This window comes from Mercurialis annua, linkage group LG4, assembly GCF_937616625.2.
Source record: "Mercurialis annua linkage group LG4, ddMerAnnu1.2, whole genome shotgun sequence".
In the NCBI taxonomy this organism is placed as follows: Eukaryota; Viridiplantae; Streptophyta; class Magnoliopsida; order Malpighiales; family Euphorbiaceae; genus Mercurialis; species Mercurialis annua.
This window is the reverse complement of record NC_065573.1, coordinates 38,436,532-38,453,997: the sequence shown is the minus strand read 5'-3', so window position 1 is coordinate 38,453,997 and position 17,466 is coordinate 38,436,532. Positions and strand designations below refer to the sequence as shown.

The 17,466-nt window shown below is 29.9% G+C and overlaps 2 protein-coding genes across 4 annotated transcripts; both read right to left on the bottom strand.

Annotated features, from left to right (window-relative positions):
• Positions 1 to 5,635: 5,635 nt before the first annotated feature.
• LOC126678769 (phospholipase D beta 1-like) lies at positions 5,636 to 10,063 on the bottom strand. Its single transcript, XM_050373671.2, has 10 exons — positions 8,764 to 10,063; positions 8,260 to 8,376; positions 7,956 to 8,150; positions 7,524 to 7,775; positions 7,379 to 7,447; positions 7,129 to 7,276; positions 6,899 to 7,047; positions 6,521 to 6,700; positions 6,214 to 6,411; positions 5,636 to 6,123 (listed from the first exon to the last, which is right to left on the bottom strand). The coding sequence occupies exons 1-10, from the start codon at positions 9,721 to 9,723 to the stop codon at positions 5,830 to 5,832; spliced, it is 2,562 nt and encodes an 853-aa protein (XP_050229628.1). The 5' UTR covers positions 9,724 to 10,063; the 3' UTR covers positions 5,636 to 5,829.
• A 1,292-nt stretch (positions 10,064 to 11,355) lies between these two features.
• On the bottom strand, positions 11,356 to 16,695 carry LOC126678845 (homeobox protein knotted-1-like 7). Of its 3 annotated transcripts, none has more exons than XM_050373757.2 (6): positions 16,608 to 16,695; positions 15,912 to 16,192; positions 15,683 to 15,803; positions 12,305 to 12,495; positions 11,946 to 12,077; positions 11,356 to 11,695 (listed from the first exon to the last, which is right to left on the bottom strand). In XM_050373757.2, the coding sequence occupies exons 2-6, from the start codon at positions 16,188 to 16,190 to the stop codon at positions 11,555 to 11,557; spliced, it is 864 nt and encodes a 287-aa protein (XP_050229714.1). In that variant the 5' UTR covers positions 16,191 to 16,192; positions 16,608 to 16,695; the 3' UTR covers positions 11,356 to 11,554. The 3 variants fall into 3 exon arrangements, with proteins under 3 accessions (XP_050229714.1, XP_050229713.1, XP_050229712.1); XM_050373756.2 differs by lacking the exon at positions 16,608 to 16,695 and adding an exon at positions 16,472 to 16,598; XM_050373755.2 differs by lacking the exon at positions 16,608 to 16,695 and having other exon boundaries at positions 15,912 to 16,598.
• Between the last annotated feature and the right edge of the window lie 771 nt (positions 16,696 to 17,466).

The window sequence follows — 17,466 nt, the reverse complement described above, 5'->3', positions numbered from 1 at the left end:
ACTATACTGGACAAATTTCTGAAAAATTATATCAAAATAAAAGTGTAAATTTAAAACAAATTAAGATATACTATTTTATATTTAATTAATCTATATACTTATATAATTGAGAGGACCAAGGGAGCCCTCTCATTCATTCTCACCAAATAGATTATTCTCATTAGTTCCCACTTTTGTTAAAATTCTTAATTTAAAATAAAAATATGACTACTGTAACTACTCATATTCAACGTATATATCTAGATAATTAAGGTTTTAAACTTATCACATTGATATATTTGAAATAAAAAAATCATCTATGTGGTTACTATTATATATTGATACATACGTACTGATTTGAGATTGCTTTGAAGTGTTTCAAAAATATTGGTCATCGTCTGCAATCTCTCTTAGAGCTCTTGCTAATACTATTTTCGCTCTTTGTAAACAACCAGGTAATATTTTTTTTTCTTTCAGTTTTTAACTTTTCTGCCTATTATTTTTTAGGATTTCTTTAAATATTAGCCACATACTTAAAATTTATTGCTATTTACTCTTCATTGTGCGCGTTCGCTTTAATTATTTATAGCTTTGATTTTAAGTTTGTTGTGATAAAAAAAAGGCTCAAGAAAATCCCTATATCAACAATAACAATTTCCGAAAATCAATTTTATCAGGATGTTTAAAATCTTTGAGTTAACTTTCAGGTGCTGGATTTGAACAACAATTCTTCCCTCACCGAGGTTTGATATGTTTTTATACTAAGTAAAGTTTATTTGTATTTAATTGTTCGCAACGATGTTTTTGTCGTCGTTTATGTTAACCCTATTAGTATTTTCGTTTTTATCATTAGAGATGGATTTACTTTTTATATTGTCCTCATTATCTATCATGCTTTTTATTGGTTTTATACCTATAATTTTATATTTTTGCTTTATTTTCTTTTTTAAAGGTTTGTGTTTATTTGATTTTGATTTATGAAATCTAGATTGTTGAGCCTTGCCGGTTCCAACCACCAATGCCGACGACACCTCTTTGGGGAGTAGTAGTACTGCTGCAAAGGGTAAAGAATTGAAGTTGAAAATATCATTTGTAAATCCTATATGGATTTATCGAATGTAGAATATGACAAAGTTTTAAAAAGATAGAATTGCTAATTATTGATGTTGGTGGTTTCAAATTGTTTATTTCTTCAGTTTGCTGTTTATAACTGTATAAAAAATTGATTAAACATTAAAGCTGCCAACTTTATGAAGTTAAACTATATATTAAATTATAAATATTGGATGGTAGATAAAAATATATATTTATATATCTTTTTAATTAATTGGTCGGAGTATTGGATATTAATTATTATAGATTAGGCATATGATCAGTTTAGGATTCGATGATTTGTCTAAAGATAAATATTTGCACCGTTTAGCAAACACTCATATCATATGATATTTGTGAAAAAAATGGGGTTTAATTCCCTCTCTTTATTTATCCCTTCGTGATTTTACTTTTCAATATAGAAAAATAGAATAATCTGAAGGGGTAGAGTTATTCAGGTTGTGATGAACAAAGGATTGATAGTACTATTTTTTGGTAATGGCGTAATTGAATTTCTCTTAATTGTTTTATATTTGTATCCATTGACAAAGTTTATATTTTTTTATTCTTTTTATGTTTTATCCATTACATGTACTACATATAATATATATATATATATAATTTTATTTTTTACTCAAATGCAAAATGATACATTAAATGATAAAATTATATTGTTCGAGTAATTATTTTATCTATATGCAACAAATGTAAATTATTCATCAGTTGTGGAATTTAAGTACAATTAATAATTAAATATTAAATTGTATATTTTTAATAAAAAGGATTTTTTTAGCTTAAATAATATATTAAAAAAAATTAAAAATTAAAAATTATAGTTAGAATTAAATAGATATAACATTTTTTGTTAAATAAAAATTAATTAATTAATTATTATTATAATTTATTAATTTACAATAAATTTACTTGGTATAACTATGCTAAATAGTACTATTAATAACAAAAAAATATAATTAACTTAAACATATATAAGCGTTTGGCATATTGCTAAAATTGGTACCAATTTTTATTTTGGTGACGAGGGAACCCCCAGCGGAGCCCGACCACCATTTAGGACGGAGCTCGACCACTTGGGTAAACCCCCGGGGAGACTAGCCTTGACATCCCGCCGCCCGGACCTCCCACTTAATATGGGTTTTTAACAACTCATTTACAAATGCTTCCAATAAATCCCATTTATGTGATATGGAATTCGAACTTTGGTTCTTTTAAATTTCATGCTTATTGTCCATAGTTGTGACCAATTGAGCCAACCCATGGTGGGTTAAAATTGGTACCAAATTTTGACATCAAATTTAACATATGTTAAAATTATTAAAAATTATGGTATTGCAAATTGCAATGAAACTGCACATTTCATCCTAATGTTAAATTTTAGCATTATGGGATCGAATTGACATCGTAATGGAGACATTTTTCATGTTTATTTTTTGAATCGGTTATTATCACTTTTATTTATATTTGCCATTCAGCGAAAATAAAACAGATATTATTCTATTCTCAATTGTAAAATAATTAAATTACACTAAAAATTATGCTACATGATCTATAGTAGTTTTAAACTAATTTGTGAATAAACAAATAAAAAAATCATTTAAGAAATCAGAATAAAATTCCAACTGAATATATATCAGTATAAAATGTAAAAAGTATATCATAGACCCATTATTAGAATATATTTTAATTTTATTGAACTTTATACTTTTACATATTACATATTAAGATTTTTTTTCATACATTTTAATTATAATAAAAAAGTAGTAAACAGAAAAATATGATAAAAAATAAAATTACATTAACTTTTAATTAATTTCGCGCAAATGCGCGGGTATACGACTAGTTTATATATATAACGGGTCATATAACATCATCCACATGCTACAATTAAAAATTAAAAAATTATATTTAATATATATTTAAAATCATATAAAAATAAATTTTCTTAATAACGGGTCATATAAAAACACTCACGCGCTACGATTTTAATTAATTTAGTTAATATTTAATAAATATAACGGGTCATGTAAATGCCGCTCACGTGCGTAGCACGTGACGAAACGCTAGTACTATCTATCTATACTATATATAAAAGCACGGATGGGGGGGGGGACATGCAAATTTACTGAATAATCCTTTTCAGTTTACTACTAAATAAAGGTTTTATAGTCATTAACTAATTAGTTATTTAATTAATCACTATTGCAATTAAAATCCTAATTAGAATAGGTAGCTAAATTATCTCCAATTTAATTTTTAATATGTAAAAAATAACTAAATTGCCTCCAAATTAGTAGAAATACCTATTTTTTAGTTTAATTGAACTACAAAATTAAAATAATATATTTGGTCAATATATTATTATTTAAATTTCTATTTTATTATTTTTAAAAATATTATTAATAAAATTAAGTTAATTATTTAATTATGGTTATTATGGGGACATGCAAATTTACTGAATAATCCTTTTCAGTTTACTACTAAATAAAGGTTTTATAATCATTAACTAATTAGTTATTTAATTAATCAATATTGTAATTAAAGTCCTAATTAGAATAGACAGCTAAATTATTTCCAATTTGATTTTAGTATGTAAATACTAACTAAATTGTCTTCAAATTAATAGGAATACCTATCTTTTATTTTGATTGAACTATAAAATTAAAATATTGTATTTGGTCAATATAATATTATTTAAATTTCTATATTATTATTTTTAAATATATTATTAATAAAATTAAGTTAATTATTTAATTATGGTTATTATAAAACCAAAAGAAGAATAAGTATTAAAAAAATTTAATAATCAAATATATTATATTTACTTTTATAAAAATTCTTAACTAATTGAATATTAATTATAATAAATTTGTTAATATGTTCATTGACGAGTTACGTTACGAGCCACGTGCATAGCACGTAATGCAAAACTAGTATATATAAAAGCACGGATGGGGGGGGACAGGCAAATTTACGGTACTATCCTTTATAATAATTTAATTTTTTTAATAATTAATTAATACTCCTAACTCTAATTCATAAGATATTTCCTAATTCAATTAAAACACTAATTCCGTATATCATAAACAAAAAGAGTCCAACTTGAGCACGTTGTCATTATATACATATTAAAGTAGAAAAAGAAAAGGATTGTTTGAGCACATTGCCACTCAATTAGTGTTAATCGGCAGATTCTTGTGGCTCATAGTAGGTTTTTTGCTGTTAAATTGTATGATCGTTGGGCTAAACAACAGCAGAAATCTTCTTTGTCTTATGTTATTGAGATTGCTGACTGTGATGATGTGGAGGTGTTTATTGAGACTTTGAGGTTAATGTATTGTAAGGATCTCAGACGAAAGCTCATGAAAGAGGATGTTTGTAAGGTTCTTGGCATTTTAAAGGTATTTTTTTTAATTATTTTTATTCCGTAAATTGGTAGCACAGACACGGAGACACTTGGGCACAGTGAAACGTTGTTATTTTAAAGTTTTATATGTAAAAGAATGAGATTTCATGTCCGAAGTGTTAAGTGTCCGATACATTTTCGAAACGGAACATGCTGATTAAATGATTAAATTTAATATCATAAATCATTATATTCTTTTTATTAGATTAAGAAATATCTTATTTTATTTATTATATTACTGTATTGCTATATTTTATTAATTTAATATTAAATTAAATAAAGATTAATTACAAAACTGTTAAATAAATGTTAATTATATTATTAAACAACAAGTGTTCTATCTAAATTTTAGCTAACTGAAATTACTTTTTATACAATTGAAATACTCATCTATTTTATGGTCTTCTACCATATCTATCACTGCAAAATTTACCATTCTATTATTTCAAGCCACATAATCTTCCAATTCCTCCACTTATTTTTCTGATTCTATAGTATTGATTTTAATTTAAAGCTTTTTGATGTATACATATGAGTGTTAAGCTGTTTTGAAAAATTTGATGATGCATATCTAAGATTCTAAGTTGCTAAATCAAAATATATAGAGCACAGTCAAAAATTACAATTATATGCTGCAACTTAATTTTTAAGTGTTCTTAAATTAGAATTAAATCAAGACTTCATTTATTTGTCTTCTTAAATAGGATTTGAGGGTTCTTTTTTTTTAAAAAAAAAATAAGAAGATTTATTTTTTCTTTTTGGCTCAGGAGAAGATTTGTGAGTTTTTAAAAAACAAATAACATATTTCTTTTAAATTAATAAACAAATGATTAATATTTATTAATTATAGATAAAATACATTAATATTATTATAATAAATTTAATTTAACTCATAAAATATTTTCTAATCCAACAAAAAACGCTAACTAATTTAACATCGATTATAATTTTAAAATATATTGGTATAATTATAACAAATTTAATTAATACTATATATATTATTATGTAAATTATTAATATAATTAGTTAATACAAATCGACGAGTCACATTACGTGCCACGTGCGTAGCACGTATTACAAAACTAGTTAAGTCAAATGAGCCTATTTTTTTTGTAGACAGGGAGTATAACTGAGCTAATTGCGGAGAAAACTATACTATCACTCAATTGAGTATCATAGACAACTATATTTGTAACACTCAACAAATGAAAATATAATTTTGTACATTTTTAGATAACCAATTAGTATCATGCAATCCACCTATGAGACTAAATAACCTAAATATTACGTAACACCATTACAGAAACACTAAGCATAGATAACATTGTAGCAGCACCTTAGATTGTGAGGTTTTCTCGAATGCCTGTGAATGAGCCTAATATGTTACCACCAACATCTGGGAATGTTTCACTACCTAGTAAAGCTCCGACCTTGCCTGTTCGATCAACTTCGACCGGATACTTTAGGAGATGACCCTTCATTTCTGTTACTTCATCTGATGCATACTGTTTCCAATTCATCTCACCGTGGAACCTTACGCGCCTTATGCATTCGAGAGTCTCCGGTTTCTCAAAGCATTCTTCTAGACCTCCAATATGCTCTGCCCACAGTGACATCCTATATCCATATATCTGAAATCATATGAAAAATGTCAGCTCTGCCGGCCCCGTAGTTTTTTAATAAATGCAGAGTTATGTTTCAGAAAGAAAAATATTTGATACCTGCCCACGTGGATGATAGTGTTGGCTTGCTAAGGTATGGTGAGGCTGATATGCACCCATTGCTATCTCGGTGTCTCTAGTACCGGCCATGGAGCGTTGGTTTATATTTGCAGATCCTATTATTACATACTCGTCGTCCGCTATCATTCCTTTGGAATGAATATAAATCTGAAATCTTCTGTTCTTCTGAGACAATGCCTGTTTTATATTAACAAACAAGGACGGGATGTAGAACAATTAGTTTGCCGAAAGAAGTACTGAAAATACAAAAATCTGATAATTACTAATAAGCATTGTATTTGTATACCTGAGGATTGTTTGCAGCATTTGGATCTTGAGCATTGTTGCAACTGTTTTCTGGATCAAATGCCTCGCGATTGCCTAGACAGAAGAAATTCAAGTAGTCTTGCGGCTCAAAGGTATTCTCTAGTCCTTTCTCCACCAAAGCCTTGTAAATTGTTTCGTACATCATCTGCATCGTTTTCGACTGCAACAACATTTTAGAGTTAGTAAAGAAAGGCTGCAATAAGCTCTGAGACACGTGAATACATCTCTCAGGATTTATCAAAAGTTTCAGGGTCAATCGATCCTGATTAGTGAACTCTCAATTGTTTTTTTCATTTCAGTTACAAAACTTTAAATTTCGGCTACCACCTAAGCATTTCAGACAGTAATTAGGTCTTACCTGCCAATACAGAATACTCCCTTCAGCAAAGCCTGTAGGGACACTTTCTGGCCACATGGGGATAAGAATATAAGCAGAAAACCTCTCGTTTGCTCTAATTTTGCTGGCAATTTTAAGAGCAATCTCCATCGGTATTAAGTTGTTTGCGCCTGCACATATAGCCGCGTATATTAAAATTACCACCAGGAAATAGTAGTATTGATTATAGCTAAAAGCATGGGGTTACTTACCTAAGTCCTCGTGATCATCCCAATTATATGATGATCCAATGAAGTATTGATTCTCTATATAGATGAAACTTTGGGCTGCACGGATCGCCTTAACATATGCAGTATGTATACTCATATCTATGAGTACATTCTTTCCACATAGCAGGTTCTGAGACAATGTAATAAAAAAAGTTCATTTAATTTTACTGCAAGTCAATGTCTATACTGAAGTGAAATGGAAAAGAGCTTTTACAAAAGGATGTTTACTTACCCTGCTTGGTGCATCCTTTGGGTCATCCGGAAATCCTTCGACCGAACTAGAATCAATTGAACGGAAAACCTATATAGTATAATTGTTGGAAAATTTAGTGAACAAATAAAATTTGAGAACAATAGCTAACTGACGTCGGACATACCTGAACATGCCAACACTCAGGGTCATTTTCATCCTGACAAGAAGCTTCTGCTATCCCGATGATTTGCGGATTTCTTTCATATCTGAGCAATGAATCCTCAAATGATGAACCCTTCAATTTGTGAATCCCACGAGGTTTTGAAGCCCTTAACCAACGTTCCTCGAAATTTTTGAGGACATCATATGCTGCAGGGCCTTCAATTTTACAGTGCAAATCATGCCATGGTTGTCTCAAACAACCAACACCGAACTCCTGATTAGCCATCGCAGAAACAGGATATAAGAACTATTACTATAAATATAATATATATTTTTCATTTCTTGACCCTGTTTGTCGTGTATTCTGAACGGAATAAAAAAGGCAGCCAGCATTAATGTTGACTATAATAACATAGAAATTATTATACAATCAAGTCTATTAGCTAGAAATTACCGCTAATGTGGGGTTATGGAAATCATCTCGATGCACAGTTTCTAATGTCCTGAAAAGAGAATGATCTGGTGTGTCGTACCGGCCCTTGCATATATCAAGGCCCCCAACAAAAGCTATGATCTTCCTTTTATGGTCACCAGCATCAGCATCCACTGTCACTGTTTTCTGGTGATGAGTATATATTGTTCCAACTTCCTGATAAACAGAATTAAAGATCTCGAAGTTTAGAGCAGGTACATTTCCAAAACAATTAAAATCTAAATCATGTATGTAAATGAACGTATGATGCTGATTTATATTTTACCCGCTTTCGCATAAAGTTGTGTCCTTCTCCAGCAGATCGAGGGCAAAGTAGCACTTTTACTGAAGAGTGCTTAAAAAATTGACGAGTTTCCTCATCATTTGTTTTCATGACCCCTCCCTGTATACAATAGATGTTATAATCAATACCCAGCAAAGTACAATAGGTGAACGTACAACCATATAATACAAGCATACTGCACATTGTCAGGTATCCATGCTGAACATATGCCATACGTTTCTAAAACACTGGATTACAAGAAAATGGATATATTTATCGATTTGCGCTTTCACTTTAAAGTAAAGAAAGAATCGCGGAAGACAGATTTTGATCCTTAACATATGTATCTAGAAGAAATGTGCTGCTAATATTAAATTCATGTCAAAGTTAGAAAAGGAAACCAGTTATAATAACTACTTAGTCATGAAAATTTAGTCCAAACAATGGCTCAGAGAAAGAAGAAAAAACGGAAGCATAATCTTTGAAAGTTTTACTCGAGCTTATTACCATTTTATTACCCAAAATACTCCAAGAACTAGGATCATCCCATACGAGGAGAAGGACTCTCGCACCTTCCTCAGATTTTACTTTAAGAAGATCACCTAATGTACAATCCTTTCCATCCTGTCCATCTCGAACCAATCTAACAAGGTGGTAAAGAGACCACCCAGTGATGTAGATCAAGCGTTGAGCCTGATCAATAGCGTTAAAAATATCAAGCCAGCAAGTTCCATGTTCGTACTGGACATGACCATCAAGCCTCACATTAGGTAGGCTATCGTCTTGAACATGAGCATCTTGATAAAGTGTAACTTTACCACCCCTCCTAAGGGGAAAGTATGTACCCGGAACCCTATCATAATCAGGACCAGAACCTACTCCATGCTTATAAATAGCAATTTGTTCGACAGGTGTAAACTGAATCGACAGGCTCAATTCAGCTGAAGGCTTGCACGAGTTTCCATTAACACCGAGAATCGGAAATCTGCCTTCAATTTTCATGCCACTGCATATCTGTTGTGCTGAAATTCCCACAGCACCTACAATCTCTGACCCGAGAACATCATTGTGTTTAACAATAAAGTGCACCTCGGATGCATAATGCGCAACTGGAGCATCAAAGTGCTGCATCCAAACAGGATTTTCACTATCAGGAATGACAAAGGTTGTGCCAACTACAGAACCAGATACTGAAACAGTGACATATGGATCAGTGGTTATCTTGGTGCTTACATGCCTTTCAATTTTCTTGGTTACTTTGGTAGTCAACTTGGAAAGCACATTCCCTGATGTTTTATGATATATATTTGGAAGGTTTTTAGCTTCCTGAACAAATATTTCAAGAAAACCATGTAAAAGCAAAACTTTCATGGACCCTGAATTGGTCCTGAAAGGCAATTCTTGCTGAGTCTGCATATGCTGTGAGCCACCATAAGAGAATGTGTGATCAATAACAGTTTTCGCCATTGCAGATCAACAGAACAACAGGGATTGTGTATCAGAAAGCACTCTATGGTGGCTTGAAAATGTGATATTGTAAGTAGTTCGGAAACAGACTAAATAAATAGACGAAAAATGAAGAAGATAGCATTGAATAATTTGAATGAACAGAGACAGGAGAATACATAATATCCATAGCTTCCATTACAAACTATGCTAGGTTAGAGGAGACCTGAGAGTCGTGTTGTTTTCTACGTCAACTAATGATCTGACAAAATTTAAACAACAATTATTGTTTGGATAAGAGGTGAGAAAATTCAACTTTGTTAGCAGCCAAGCAAAAGGACCAAAGAAAATCCAATTCACGTAACTTCCTCGTAGTAACGAATAGAGGAATTATGGGCCGCAAAGTGCAAATGGAGGAGTCAAAATGTTCAGTGCTGTATTTCCAGTACCAAAAATCATTCTTTTTAGTTCATTATTCTGCTAATTAAAGTTCTAATTCGAAATTTCACAACTAGGGACAATGAAAAAAAAAAAAAAAACTCTCACTTAAAAACTTTAGTGGTAAGCAATTTAGCACGTTTGTAACATGTGTTGGTTGCCTATCGGTAACACTTGAAGTTACGCAAAAATCAAAACACTGTTAGTTACTCATTCCGTTCAAATAAAGTTGTCCACCTTATCATTATACAATTTACGAAAACATAATGATTGTTATGAAATTTTTAATTTTTTTCTGCTTTTTTTTACTATACCCCTATTAATTGTTATCTATTTGAAATATTAAATAAATAAGAATTAGTGGATATATTAAATAGGGATATACTAAAATAAACGTAGAAAAAAAATTATCTTTTAAAAAAAATTATAATATTAATTTTTTTTAAAAGGTGTGATAATGGTAAAGTGCACAATTCTATTAGGACGAAGATAGTAATATTTTTCTATATTAATTTTGTTCAAAATTCTTAATCTAGTATTTACAATTATCAATTGAAATATGTAAAAGACGATAAGACTATTATCAAACAACGATATAATTAAAAAATGGATTCTTATGATAATAAAAAAAACGGACAACTATATTGAAACGAACAAAGTACTAGTATAATTATAAAAAATTGCTGTTAGATTTTTATACTTCAACAATTGCTAATACAGAAAACTGCATTTTGGAAGAAAAAAATTCAACTCAACTTCATTGATTATTTAGAAATTACTTATACCAAAAATATTATTTTAGAGTTATATGTGTAACAAACAATTTAGCTCGTTTGTTACACATATAGATTATCTATTGGTAACACGTGTCAGCTATCACCGCCAAAAAGTAGTTGGTAAAGCTCTTCGAGAAAAAGAGTAATTCGAAAATCAAATCAAACCAAAAAAATTAAATTGGACCAAATAGAAAATACGAGTTTGGTAGATTTTTAAATTTTTTGGTTCGGCTTCAATTTTTGTTATGAGAAAACTGAAAAAACTAGTTGACGAAATATATAATATTATATTTCTTCTTGTCATTTTTCACCATATTTGATATATATCGATAATCGAATTGATTTCTCTTATAATTTTAGTTGGTTTTCGGTTTTCTTGAATGTTAAAAACCAAATGGTTGGATGTGCATTGCAGCATTGGTCTATTTATTACAGAAGAAACAACTAAATACTATGTGAAATAAAAGTAAAAGTGAAAGACAAGTATCTTTTTGACCCTGTTAAGGGATATGAATTTACAAGCTTAGGTGTAAGTGAGCTTAATTGTAGAGTTGCATTGGCATTGATTACAAATGTGGCTGTTAGCAGAAGTAGTATTTACCCCAAACACCAATCAAAATCACAGACATTTATTTTGTCTACCTTTTGCGCTTGGATTTCAAAGATGTCACAGATTGAGAATTGCTGTGCCAGTTTCTCTTCCTTTGATTGATAAACCAGTTGTTGATTTGCTTCAGCTGCAATCCTGTTTCCTCCACCAGTTTTGCCTTGTCATCTTCCTGCAATATTGGAAAATTATATAGCACGGACACAGATACGGATATACATATACTTGAAATGGGGTACTCAGACACGAACATGGCGAAACTGATTTATTTCAAGGTTTTTCATATTAAAAATGAAGTTTTTGATCAGGAACGTCAAGTTTCTGACACATTTCCGAAACGAAAAACGTTGATTGAGTGATGTTTTTGGGCTACTTAGTTGAAAATTATCATTATGCATAGAAATGTGAAGTTGCATGCTTACTGTAGGGTAAGGCCACTTAGAGTGTTGCTGCCACCAATTTTTGAGGACTGTGGTTGTGTCACCGGGAAGTTTTCCGGCTCTTCTTTTTCTTAATATTTCCTCCCTCACATCTTCAATTCTCGATTTAAATCCCTGCATAAGCGGTGGACATTAGAAACTCCACGTATCACCGAAATTTCAATTGGTGTGTCGATTTGCCAAGAAATGGTAGTTGATGTATAAATGTAATAGCGAACGTGATTAAATAGAAAAAACGAATAAAATTGGTGAAATTACTAATTCTCTTACCGGACTGCATTAAAATGCAGTTGATTCAGTGCAGCTACTTGTCACTTAATGAAAAAAGTACTTGGACAAACCTGCTTGAGTTCAATCTTCAACTCCTGTCGAACTCTCTCCATCAAGGACCGTTCAGATTCTGTTGGAAGCAGAGGACCAAATCCCATGAGGTCGTGCCCATCACCAGCTGGTTGATCTAATGAAAAATCCATTGGCAGGTCATCCTCATCATCCGACATGGTTGCACCTGTGCCTTCACCCAGAGTCACTCCTAAAACAGAGAAATATTCAATTCAATTTTCCAAAAAGTCTTTTTTTTACCAAATTAAATTTCCTATTCTTCTGAATCCTGTAACAGTAAAATAAGACAGTTTTGCATTCATATAAATCTACTACATAGGCAAAAACTTTGGGGGGAAATCATTGAACAAAGGATCACTCTGGTCCTTTAGCTTATATGTTTATTTGAGGGAAAAATGAAAACCATCTTAAGTACTACTAGTATATTTTAACAAGCTAGTCTGTAACTCTTCGGAACAAGACTAATTACATGCACTTTTGTATTTTTAGAGCGCGTGAAAAATTGATTGTCAAGAGACTAAAAATAAACATGTTAAAAATGACATAAATTAATATTTAAAAATAGAAATATATTGAAATTGACATATGATATTAAATAGAAAAGTTTACCATTACTTTTTTTGCGCTTGAAATAAAAGAATTAACTTAGGATTAGGATAATAAGGAAAAAGTCTTCTTGCTTTATTATGACTGTTATGCATACCTTTTTTTATAAAAGAAAGAAGAGTTTTCTTTCATTAGCACTGAAATTTAAATTATTTATGTAATAGCAAACTTAATTTACTCAAGAAATACAAATTAAGTTTAGATTGTTTACTTAATTTATGTACAATATAGTTGAAGATTTCCATTCTACTAAAGATCGCCAAACAACACTAAACTAGTCTTGCATACGTTAAACTTCTTTTTTTAAAAATTTAAATCAACATGCAAATCATCTTTCTGAATCTCAATAATAGTAGACCAAGTTAAAAGAAAGCTATAATTTTAAGAGCCTCCTTTTTCCTTCTTATTAATTATGGGACGTAAGATTGATTTATGGTGCATTTGGTTGAAATTAATTTTACAAAGTTTTATAAAGTTATATTTTTAAATAAATATAATTGTGTTTAGTTGATTTAGAAATTCATGTAGTTATTCTATTCTTTAAAATTTATAGAATTGATTATGCTTATGTTAAATGGATGACTTAATTAAGTCATTTGTAAAATGAAATAAATTTTATCTTAGAGTTAAACCAAACAAAGGCTTGGAGTATTTGCAATAGATTAAATAAATAATTAAGATTCTTTTAATGTAAAAATTTATTAATAAATCCAGGTCTCACTTGATTAGGGTAAGTGAGTAAGGGAAGTTTAACTTTCCGGAAAGTAGCAAGATTTTCTTACTTGGTTCAACTTATACGTGTTACTTTCCGAGAAGTTAGCAATTTGACTTCCATTTGATTAGGGAAGTGACTTCCCTAACTAAATCTAGGTAAGTAGAACTTTCTTAATTAACTTAATAAAAACTACAACTATATCCCTACATTTAATTAGCCCAGTTAGTTATTAAAGATAATATCGTCTTTAAATTTTAGTTAATTAAAATCAAAATACAACTTTCCAGAAAGTTAGTAAAATAATTATCAATTTTCTTTCTACTAACTTCCTCAGCAATTAGCTTTCCGAAAAGTATACTTTCCGGAAAGGATACATTTACGAACCAAGTGAGGCCTCAGTCTTTAACTAGTTTTTTTTTATTATAGCTGATAAGCTTATTTGACTTACACATATTAATTTTTTTTAATTCTTCAAAATACTCTTATTAAATAATTAATATATTCACCACTTTTATCAAATAGTGATACAAAATAACACATAAAATTCATATAAAACTACTTTTAATATTAAAATTATAAAAAATAGTATTAATTATGATTATTATTGAACTCATTATCAATTTAATTTAATCAACTAAAACTAATTCGATTAAGGATATTTATCTAGTAAATCAATTTAAAAAATAAGCCTATAGTTTAAATGTTCAAAATGAAAATCAGTCTATTGCAAATGGAGGAAATATATAAAATTTATGACAAAGAATTGACTTCACTCTCCAAATGTATGGAGTCGAAATTCATTATTTACTGTTGATAATTTTTTAATTTTGTTTCAATAACTTTAAAAGAAAGAAAGAAAGGAGAAATAAATAAATAATATTTAATATATGTTGAAAAAAAAATCAAAATTTAAACTAAATTTGTATTTTTTAATTATATGTAAATTCTCTTTATTTATTTTTTATCAATAATCTGTCTCCATGAACATAAATTAAGCTCACTTGCATTTAAATTGCTGTTGTTTTCCTAAGGCTATATATAGTCCAGAGATTAAATGCTGAGAATTATATTGATTGTCATGCAGGCATGCTAATAAGAGGCTACTCGCTGTCCTAAAGAGTCTATCAAACCCTACAAAACAACTCTGGAAAAACCACCAGCTTTGCACCATTTTCACAAATCCAGAAAGCATAGTTTCCTTTAAACAATCGAACCAACCAACCAAACCTATTAGGAGGTTCAATTATTCCTCTATTTAATATAGGAGTAATCATGTACCGCATTATTTTACAACATATATATTTATTTTGCGATACTATTATCGTAATCTTTTTTCTATTTACTACATATATCTAAAATAGAATCCACATTTTTATAAACGATAAATATGTGTTATAAAATGACTTGACACGTCGGTTGCATTATTTAATTTGCTTAAGATAGAGGAAAGGATTGATAATGACCCCTCTACTTATGCAGTAAACTTACCTAACAGCACTTTGGAAATGGAAAAACAACTAAAGCTACTCTCATGCCTTATGTTTACTACACATTTTACCATCAACAACAAATTATTTTACTCCGACGACCTTTATATGTCCGGTTGTTGGCAGTTTGTTCATGGATGTGGCGGCGGGGGTAGCGGCGGTGGTGATACCCTCCACCGAACTAACTACCAACTAATTACCAATAGAAAATTTGTATTGGTAGGTCCCTATTACATTGCATCCACCTCCTTCACGGATTGTCTCTAAAACTTGCTAGAAACCCACCAAAAACTTTTTTTTATTAATCCTTCATTTTCCTACCAAACTCCATTATTTATCTAATCCCAAATAAACAATTCTGATGCACCAAAATCTTCTTCTTTATTCTAAAGCAAATGATGATAATTGCTTAATGATTAAATCTTAACCCTAAAACATACCAAAACTATTTACTTGTAATGAAATATTTGTTCTTTTTTTTTGTTTTCTTGACAACAACTTTGTTTCAAATATTTGTTTTTTTTTAAGATTAAGCACAGAAATTTTAAAAGAGAGATCAAAGGACAAACCAGTTAAAGCTTGTAAAGTGTTTTCAATTTCCCGGCAACCCATGACTGCTTCGACGGCGTGGACTCTGACATGCTGTTGCAGCTGGTCTTTGAAGCTACACAATACTATCAAATACTGTGCCTGCAACAACAAAAAAAACCTAAATCTTAAAAACCCAGAAACAAAATCTTGACTTTGTAAAACAAAACAATTTAAAACACGAAGGAAATTAAATTATCAATTACCCACCAAGAAATTATCAAGTTCTTGCCTTTCATGGGGATTGAGAGAATGAGAATATTGCTGAGAAGCATAAGCCCTAAGAAGATGATGAGAGTGAGACAACTGAGCATCAATCAGAGGCAACTGATCAATCGGTGTAGCAACACGAAGACACGACACGTGAGCTGCTAATAACTGTTCATATAACGGATGATTAGCTAGCTCCGCCTTTAACTGGCGGCTCTGATCATGACCTCCGGTCATATCTCCTCCACCGCCCATCATGCCCGCGTTCGGTTCTTGCATTACTATCACACCAAAGTATTAGAATATAATTTTGTATTTTACAAACTCAATCAATATAGTGTTCTTGGTTTACTCTCTAAAATTTATAAAGAATTAAAGCAATTGATGAGGACCACTTAAAAAAGAAGAAAAAAAAAGACAGTGATACAGTGTGAGAGAGAAAGAACAGTGGTTTCTTGTTACGAAGAAAAGAAAAAGTATGTGTATTTTGGGATCTGAGACACTAAACTTTCTGCACCACAGTCTGAAAATTTGCAGAAATTTGTAAAAAAAATTCTTACATATGATGAACACAGCAGAGAGCTATAAAAAGATGAATGATGATTCATAAATCAGCATGAAAAACAGGTGACAAAAGATTGATCGGGATTTATAATAATTTGTTGAAGAGAAAAATTAAAAGTGAAGAATCATTACTATGAAAGATAAGAGAGAGAAATATATATCATCAGATAAAGCTGCTTCTGGTGGCCTTACCCAATTTTATTGCTAGTTTTTTTTTTTTAGTTTTTACAATTCTTAAATTAATTTTTAAGATATATGATTGGATTTTTAATTTTAATTAGTTGGGGGGGTTTGATTTGGTATGTATTAGGTATATTAGAAGCAAATTCAATATTAGGTGGGAATTTTTTTTATTATTTTAATTCGAATTCTTATGAATTTATATAATTTTATAACTTAGAAAAAAAGTCAATATAATTTAAGAGTAGTCTAAAATTTTCTTGTTATCTTGGGTAGTATCCAAGAAATTTTGGTTCTACTATGCTTCTTTTATTTTAAAATATAATAACTCTTCTAGTTACTACTTTTATTATAATCTTTTCGGTTTTCTAATTTAATTAAGCAATGATTTGGACACTCCTTTATTATGACTAAAGGGTCATCTTAGTTTTTAAATTTATGAATCAAGTTCATATAAATCAAAACTGAATTATTTTAATAAATTTGTCTATAATTCTATAAAAATATCGATTACGCCCACTTTATTATTTTCAAACAATATGAAAAATTACCGTAAAAATATTATTCTTTAGCATTATGTACCACTTTTAGAATGTTTTTATATTTATTAGTTTAATTGTAAGTAAATTTGTGAGAACTACGTAAAATTGTAATATATCACGTCCTTTTAGAGTTAACGATTTCATTTACCGTCGATTTGTTTTTGTAATTCTATCACCATTTCAAAATTTAATAATTTTTCAGCTGGTATGACCATCGAAATTTTACATGACAAGACAATTCAACGACAATTCACCTATAAAACATTGTA